Source organism: Eptatretus burgeri, chromosome 11 (genome assembly GCF_056783735.1).
Source record: "Eptatretus burgeri isolate ZD-2024b chromosome 11, Ebu_testis_v1, whole genome shotgun sequence".
Lineage (NCBI taxonomy): Eukaryota > Metazoa > Chordata > Myxini > Myxiniformes > Myxinidae > Eptatretus > Eptatretus burgeri.
Window position 1 is genome coordinate 78427462 of NC_140971.1, and position 8705 is coordinate 78436166.

The following is an 8705-nucleotide window of genomic DNA, read 5'->3' on the forward strand; positions in this document are numbered from 1 at the left end:
AGCTGCCCAAGCCACTGCGCCAACACCAGGCTTATATATCTAAATATATATATATATATATATATATATATATATATATATATATATATATATATATATATATTTAGATATACTAGTACGTGCCCGTAAAAAAAAAATTAATAAATAAATATTCAAACAGCGAGCATGAAAACAACCACACAGGCCGTTTCTTCGCTCTTGCGTGCCCGGACGTGCGTTGCCCGGAAGTTTGCATATCGCAGTTACGATCATTCGCAATTTAGTTTTAATGGCCAATTATTCAATTAGCGCCAACGTATTTTGCCTTTTCGCAATGTCGACGCAAGGAAAAACAAAAAGAGAAGAGAAGAGAAAAAAATTACTTCCTGGTTCGGAGCATACCAGCTCACTCTGATGTTACCGAAATGTATGCACCGTCTCATATGAAAACGATCATATCTTGTGGCATTGTGTTTATCTATAAATGCACATAAGAAATCGAGAAATTATTAGAATACATGGTCATCACTCTCCGGAAGCCCGTACGTTGTAACCCGTAATGGGGAACGCAGCTGAGCTTCGCTTCCCCCATCGGCCACACCCACGCAACAACATGTTTTGTCATTGGTTTTGTAAATAAATGGCCATAACTTGGGAACCACTTGTCTGATTAATATCAAACCTTGAAAAGGCACATCCACAGGTCCCCAGCAATATACCTGGCAAGTTTCAATTAGATCGGACCAGTGGTTGTCGAGAAACAGTGGTCACAGACACACACACACACACACACACACACACACACACACACACACACACACACACACACACACACACACACACACACACACACACACACACATTGCTGGAATTATACATAGATATATAAATATATAAAAAATATATATATATATATATATATATATATATATATATATATATAAATGTATAAATATGAAAATATAAAAAATATAAATAAATATATAAATATTTTAAAAATATATATATAAATATATTTGTATATATATACATATATGTAAATATAAATATATATGTAAATATAAATATATGTAAGTAATGTTTTCTCACATGTAAGTAATAAATATTTGTAATGTAAGTAATTCTCACATTGTAATGGCACTGCACTGTGCATACTTTATAAATTATTTAAAATTCTTAACAGTACTTTACAGAAACGTGTGTGTTGTCGATTGGCCCTGTGACTGCCCTGTACGGACATAGCACATCGACCTCCCGGGAGCAACCCAACATACATTGGATATGAAGTCGACCAAGTTCCAGAAATCCTGACAATATCCCACGTTAACCATAGCCATGTCGATCTGATTGGCCCTTGGGCAAATGTGTGTCGTGGATGCACCCCTATCAGAATAATTGACAGCCATAGTCCCACCCACCCCTCCGATTCCTGAATATTCCTTTACAAAAGAATGCAGTTTTCCGTACTTTTCATGGAATCCTTTGAAGGCTTCAAGCCAAAATTTCAATCAGTTTGCATCTTCCCAGACAAAATGCAGTACATTCGTGTTTCAATCAATTTTGAGTTCAGTTGTCAGAAAAGAATAAGAAGAATGAGAATGACAAACGAGAACTTTTGGGTCTCATTTTTCCAGTTCAGTGATGGTTCCCCAAAATTGAATTCATGGGAATTCTCTGCACATGACTGGTAGGGAATATATAGGTATATAAATTCTATCCTGATAGGTTTTTCTGAGGATTTAAGTTCTTTTGAGCCAATGGAGTGTCCGGACAATCCCTACATCGAAAGAGTTCCACCGACTTATTGATAGGAGCACAGCTTAACCGTCCATCCATCAATTGGGACCATACTCTGTGCAGAGCATTGGTGCTGCCTAAGCAGTCACCTTGGCTATTGGGCACAATCCTGGACGGGTCACCACTCCAACACAGGATACCAGCAAGCTGGCACTCATTTTGCCAACCTCAGAAGGATGACAGACCCACCTGGTATTAATTCAACAGCAAAGTGGGATTTGAACTCAGGATCCTAGGATCCCAAGCCCACCACCCTAATCATTAAGCCAACGCCGGGCATGCATTATGATACTTATATCCATCCATCCATTTGGGACCATACTCTGTGCAGAGCATTAGTACTGCCTAAGCAGTCTCCTGGGCTATTGGGCACAATCCTGGATAGGTTGCCACTCTGACACAGGATACCAACAAGCTGGTACTCTTTTTGCCAATGTTGGAAGGATGATAGGCTGAGTCAACTCCACCTGGTATTAATTTAACAGCCAAGCAGGATTTGAACTCAGGACCCTTGGATCCCAACTTGGATTCCAAGTCCACCACTCCAGCCATTAAGCCAAAACCAGGCATAGTTTAACCGGCTTGTACACTTTCAGGGGTCACCTGTTTGCTGCATTGCGTACACAAAAATGGCATAATTCCCCCTCCCGATCCCTTCTCTGGTAAGCTCCAAGCTGTTGCTTCATCCCTTCCCAACCACATTTTACTTCCTCTCAGCATTATTCCCACAATCCTCTCCCCTCCTTTCTCTCTCCTCGTGTCCTTTGCCTTCAAATCAGTGGGTTTTGCTTGTTTTTCTTTACCAGTTCCCCATGGGCCATTCCGTCCTGCTCACCAGACTGGTGTCAATCTCTAATTGACCACTCTATATTGATTGCCCCTTTTTGGTGGTGGTCTATTGCAATGCCCCATGAAGACCTCTTAATTCTTCCTCGTTATGATTTTCGAACCTCCACTCCACCCAGGACGTGAGAGATAAATTTCCCAAGATGCGGAAGGAAGCCAAGTGATTGGTCTGGATTGGCCAGTTTAACCAGTTCAGTTCCGTTTACAGTATTTACAAGGATGACGGGTTTTTTTTTTTCATTCATATTATGGAAACCCCTCGTTACGCAACGCAGCCATTTACATAACGAACCCACGCATCTTGGTGCTTCCGATTGGGGGAAGGGTTGCTCTGCGGACATGAGCTGCGGTTTCACAGCGATGTGGAAGGCAGGGAAGGATTTGTCTGTTTGATGCCAATGACGTGAGGAGGGATTTCGCGGTGCTGCTGTGCAGCTGTACCATGTACGTGCTAGTTTAAACTAACCGGCACTATTATATGTACTATGTTAACTCGTTCCTGAGTTTGGGCGATATAACTATCCGACTTGCTGCTGTTGCATCCTTCGAAGGTCCTCTGAAAAGAACGTTTGGAAGTGATGACGTGACTGCGCGCAGGTACTACAAACAGTTCGTAATAAAACATACACCCTTAAAAGAGGCTTTCAACAACCTTCTGATCAGTGAACAGTTTTCTGAGTCGTCTTCCTCAGAATGGTGTACCAGTCAGATGCATGAAGCAACAATCAATGACCTCATAGGCGCAACATACAATAATATTTTTTTTAAAACGTTTATTCACACCAGCAACCACACAACACGTGGGTTCCACCTGTAAAACATGTGCGTTTGTATGCAGCCATTGCAAATGGCCAATCGGTAATTGATACGAAAGGATGCGTAAGCGGTGTTGCATCAAGAAACTCTACATCCCACGTGCCCAATGAACGTCCCACGAGGAGACAGCGGCATTGTTCATGAACATTGAGTGAGCGACCCGTGTTGCCTGCTGCCACACTGTGGTGCAGCTCGTGACATCGACATCGTCTCCATTGTTTTTGACAGTAGTGGTCTTCCCGACAGCTCCTCGACCACCCTCGCTTTCGTCTGAAGACGCCAGTACCAGGTTGTCAGGAGCTCTGAATCTCTGCGGAGTGATCAGCGCAATCTGAGCCCCCGACCTGGACAGGGTTCGCTCATGGACTCGCCTCTGTCCTCCCTCGTATCTGCATGGTGAGCCCAACCGCACAGCTAGCCGATCCGAGCCAGCTTGTAGTGCAGTCCGAAGGTCAACCAGGTGGCAAGTGGTTTGTTTGAGGCAGTCGAGCAGCTCGCAAGGCTTCTCGATGCCGACGGGCTGAAATAACAAGCATTTGTCGCAGGGTCTCTGCCAAGGTCTTCCTCTTGATCGCTGTCGGAGACCTGCGAAATTCAAACATGAATGATATGAGATGGACAAAATTTTTTCGTCACATACTGGGTACAAATAGTCAGTGACCACCAGTGAGTGGACGTCAACATGGTCAGTGACCAATATAAGGTGACATGTGTAAGGTGCATTAAAATGGTAATTATCTGATATCCATGGGGCAATTGTTGCTGGTCCAAAATATTAAATAATAGTAATGAAGAGGAAGAAGAAGAAGAAATGTGACGGCTCAAGTGAGCCCTGCTCCACACAAACACCATGGTATCTTGCACTGACCTGTAGTCTTTGCTCGAGTCGGCCTTGCAGAACCGGGTACAAGTCCCATCTGCAGAATCCCGACACACGCACCGACTCGACACCTCCACAGAAGCTTCCCTCTTGCTCCTCTGGTTGTTGCCCAGGCCATAAGGTGCGAGTTTGCTGTGAACAAAACAAGGAAACAAAGCAGAGGTCTCACACACACACACACACACCACACTCAGCGAACCATATAATTGTGTCACGTGACCTTGCAAGGTGTCACACCGAGGTAAACAAGTAAGACCAGCGCCGAGCACACACTCACCCACGGGAATTCACCCAGATGATCCCCACGTGACAGAAATAAATGCACTCCTTGTCCAGAAGCGAAATGCAGGAACATCGCCGCTGGCGTCGGAGTATGGCACCCCTGGGACGCATTTGAGACCCCGGGGCTGCGGGTCCAGGAGATGCGTCTGCAATGACCACAATGCAATCACCAGCGATTGAATATGAAGGAGCGCGCGTTTCCCGCACGTGAAACTCGCAAGAGGGGAATTCATTAACCGAAAGGCGCAAAATGCCAATTTGCAGTCGTGAGTGGTTCTGAGCAATGTTTGTAAACACCACGTGCGTGCTTATGCATACCCGGCCGTGTTATTTATTTATTAAACCCAGCTATTCATACCCGCGAAGCTCACCTTGAGCGGGCAAGGCGGCCGAGGTAGCGACGAGCAGCGCACACAGTCCGAGTACGTCCATGGAATCGGTGCAGCGAACTGGGTCACAGCAATGCTTGAGCACGAATACACCTGTTTCGGAGCACGTCGCACCGAATGGTCCCTCCGAGCGACTCGCAGCCTTTTATACCTGCCCACGGACTGCAGACTTGGCACGGAGTCGAGGAGGGGGTGGAAGGGGAAAGGGGGTGCGGTGGACGGGCTTCCCACACGAGCCCTGTGGAGGTAAAGGCGTGGTGTAGCGGCGAATTAGGTCCCGCCCTCTCAAAGGGTGGCCCTCGCGCTCTTCTCCCCGCCCAAATTTCCGACGTGACCGTGCGTTTCACACTCACCGCTCTCAACCCGACCCTATTGTTTCCCCACGCGCGCCGCGCACCGCCATTTAAGGAAAAGTGGAACATTGTTCCTGTTCGGGCCAAACCTTTTTCGGCGCCTTTCACGTATCATTTGACAGTGAATAAGCCTTGGTCTCAAATAGCTCCGCCGCACCAGCGTCGTGGCTTTGTGATAATGCGAGAAGTTTCCCGAAAATAATAACACGAGGAATTCCCACCTAAAATAACTGCCCCTAACAAATACACCATTGTTATAACGTTCATTTATCATTTCCTCGATTTCATTTCGACAAAAGCAAAGGCGCGTGCCGCTGGGGCGCGGGACGCGCATGTTTACGTGTCGCATGGCGGAGCTGAATCATGAATGTCGCAATGAAGAATGAAATGGAGGGAAAGGGAAATTTGCAGCTGAATCGCTCCTCCGACTCGAGCCCAGCAATGCATGGCAACTCGAGCTCCACCGGTGCAGGAATGTCTACGAGCCGGAGCCTGAGGGTATCGGCGCCATGACAATTGTACACGAGCTCTGCTGCCCTGGGGTCCACAAATCGTCATCGAACGTAATGAAAGGTCACAATTTATGCAACAGGGATTCCTCGACCTCTACTTGGTAACAGCCCTCGTTGCACCTCGTGTGGGCACAATTCGCTTTGTTTGAATTGCGCAGAAAGAGAGAAAGAGAGAAAGAGAGAAAGAGAGAAAGAGAGAAAGAGAGAAAGATATCAATTCAGCACTGAACCAGCAATTTGGTTCCCAAAGCAATAAACTCTTAAATGGCTTTAACAAAATAGTTATCTGGTTCCATCAAATCGTGCCCACTTCTGGTGACATTGATGATCAGATCACATTTCCCTAAACATCCCAATCCTGCACTTCTTCCCGAAGCTCTGGCAGAGACGGCTCTGTTGCAGCTTTCACCCCATCCATCAAACACATCCAAGGATTGCCTATTCTTCTTCCCCAAAGTTGATTTCTCCTGACTTTCATTGTCTGCATGCATGACGTGTCCAAAATATGAGTTTTATACGTATATAATGGAGGGAAAGTATGAGTATGTATCATCTACTCCACCAAGACGATTTGACCAAGGAAGCTGAAACTTTCAGGGATCCATGAGGACACAATGAAGTTGGGCAGGTGAAAGCTTCGTTTGATTTCTTGAAGGTTTCAAAAAAAATAAATTGTTTTCACCCATCTTGACATTTTACTCCATTGGGGAAGTGGGGTCAGGGGGAAGGAGGGGGGGGCTGAAAATTTCCAAAAAGACCGATAAGGAGGCCTAATTCGATAAACCGTCAATAAATAGAAGTTTTAGGAAATGGTCGATTTAATAAAGGTAGAGTGATTCAAATATTGAAAATATGGAATACTTTATCTCAATTCCTGCAAATAAAATGGAAAGTTTTATTTTGGGGAAAGTTATTGTTTGCAGGAAAAATGAAATTGCAATTCAAACAGGTGCATCACAATGCCAAGCAAAAAATATATAAATAAAATAAAATCAGCACAAAGAAAACCAGGCTAAACAATTCACGTTTTGTATCCCACCGATAGGCTGGAACTGGATTCGGACCTGAACCAAAATCTAATCGCCTTGTTCTCATCACCGAACAAACTCATCAACCAAGTTAGGTCCGCATCAGTCCATAACTTTTTGAGAAGTCATGCTCTCGTTTTTGACCCGAGCTGTCAATGGTGAAAAATGGAATCATTTCGTCCTCGTCACACACCCAACCAATCCACCAAGCCAAACAGGCTGAAAGCCTTTGGGACGACTTGGATTCCCAGGAAACCAACCTACAGCAGAGTCCTGACCGTCGATAAAAAAACCCAACTGGCTCACTAATTACCTTAAGGAAAGGTGGTGCATTCTTCTTGTCCCATCATGCAGCACTGGTCCACACTTTGTGATGGTTCCATGAAGTGGCAGAGCCTCATGCAGCCCATAAAGGGAGCCTATCGAGTAAATAGTCAAACTTTCCCCTGCGATCAATACAGGGGCATGGCAACCCAATCCTTAATAAAAAGTTAATCCCAAAATCAAAATACCTGCTCAGGAAACCAGATCATCTCCCCAAATACGACACAGTTGTTCTATGGCCTAATAGACCACCAGAGGGCAATTCAACGTCGCACCAAACTTGCATTGCCCCAGATTTAAAATATGAAATTTGGGATTACTTAAGAAGTGTATTGCCGTCCCACAGCCTTCGTGCAAGTTTGTTCTGTCTGCCAACACCGAGCCTGTTTGCCTTGGTGTGGGTGACTCGGACCCGGACAAGATCAAAGGGCACGAAACGCTCCTCGGTCGGTCCGTAATGATGCCCTGGAGGTACTTCCTCCCCAGGGGCTCTTTTGAATGCAGGCAAAGCTCAGAGTCCTTCTGACCCCAGCCGGACTGGGATTTCGGGGACTTTATACCAAGCTCTGCCATTCCATCCTTTCCCCACTCACCAACCGACAAACATGCTTTCACGCACTTTCTTTCTCTGGAAAAAGTAATCTCTTACCAAGTTAAAATAACATTTGCACCAACATTCTGGTTTATAAAAGAAAAAACAAAAAACCCAAAACAGTGGTAGAGATAACCCTGATATTTAAATGTCAAACACTGCTCCAACAGAAAAAATTCTGTTGTCCCAACGTTTTGTCCATCACGCTGGCATGTGGATGGGGGGAATTCGTGCTAAAGGAACTGGAAGCAATTATTTGGAGAAGACATTCGTATCTCGTTGCACAAGAAACAAACAAGCAATGTCGGGGGAGATCCCTCTCACTGGTACTCTCATCCCTTCCTGCAAAACCCAAACCCTCCCACAGCATTAATTCCCAATCACTTGAGTGAAGAATCACCATTAAACACCTAAAACAGTTTTCCACTTTGGTGAGAAAGTGAAATTTCCATAACTGGGGGTAATAATGGTTCGTATCTTTATTAGCATCTGGCAGGTCAATTTATAAAGTTAATGTGTTGACTTCACTACCTCTTGCTCCACTGCTGACCTACTTTTTATTAGATTTGAGATGCAGACTTGCTGATCCACTCGTCGTGAAGTTATCAATTCGCTCAGCTCTACACCCTGTTAAATTATCTTTAAAGGAATGTGCGAGGGTGCAGCATCTCGAAGCACACATGATCTTTCCCAATTCCAGACTTGCTCGATTTTCCAAATCCAACCTTAAGCATCACACTTTATTGGCTCATGGAAGATCTAGCTCAAAATGTTAGTTAATTAGCATATCCTCCTCTACACCTTGGTAATCAGAAAAAACTAACAACAGCAAACACTTCGTGATATGCTTACATTCCAAACATCATAACCCCCTCCCCACCACCACAAAAAAATTTTTTTAAAGATC

General features: G+C 44.8%; 1 protein-coding gene across 1 annotated transcript; it reads right to left on the reverse strand.

Moving 5' to 3' along the window:
* Nucleotides 1-3380: 3380 nt before the first annotated feature.
* On the reverse strand, nt 3381-5194 carry LOC147017444 (endothelin-1-like). The gene is made up of 4 exons (XM_085847102.1): nt 4972-5194; nt 4596-4746; nt 4307-4450; nt 3381-4023 (listed from the first exon to the last, which is right to left on the reverse strand). The coding sequence occupies exons 1-4, from the start codon at nt 5030-5032 to the stop codon at nt 3891-3893; spliced, it is 489 nt and encodes a 162-aa protein (XP_085703228.1). The 5' UTR covers nt 5033-5194; the 3' UTR covers nt 3381-3890.
* Nucleotides 5195-8705: the final 3511 nt, after the last annotated feature.

Coding starts and splice junctions, on each gene's coding strand:
- LOC147017444 (XM_085847102.1), bottom strand. CDS start 5,032: ATGGACGTACTCGGACTGTGTGCGCTGCTCGTCGCTACCTCGGCCGCC. Junction 4,451..4,595: donor ATCTGGGTGAATTCCCGTGG/GTGAGTGTGTGC, acceptor TTTTGTTCACAG/CAAACTCGCACCTTATGGCC. Junction 4,024..4,306: donor GACTCGAGCAAAGACTACAG/GTCAGTGCAAGA, acceptor TGAATTTCGCAG/GTCTCCGACAGCGATCAAGA.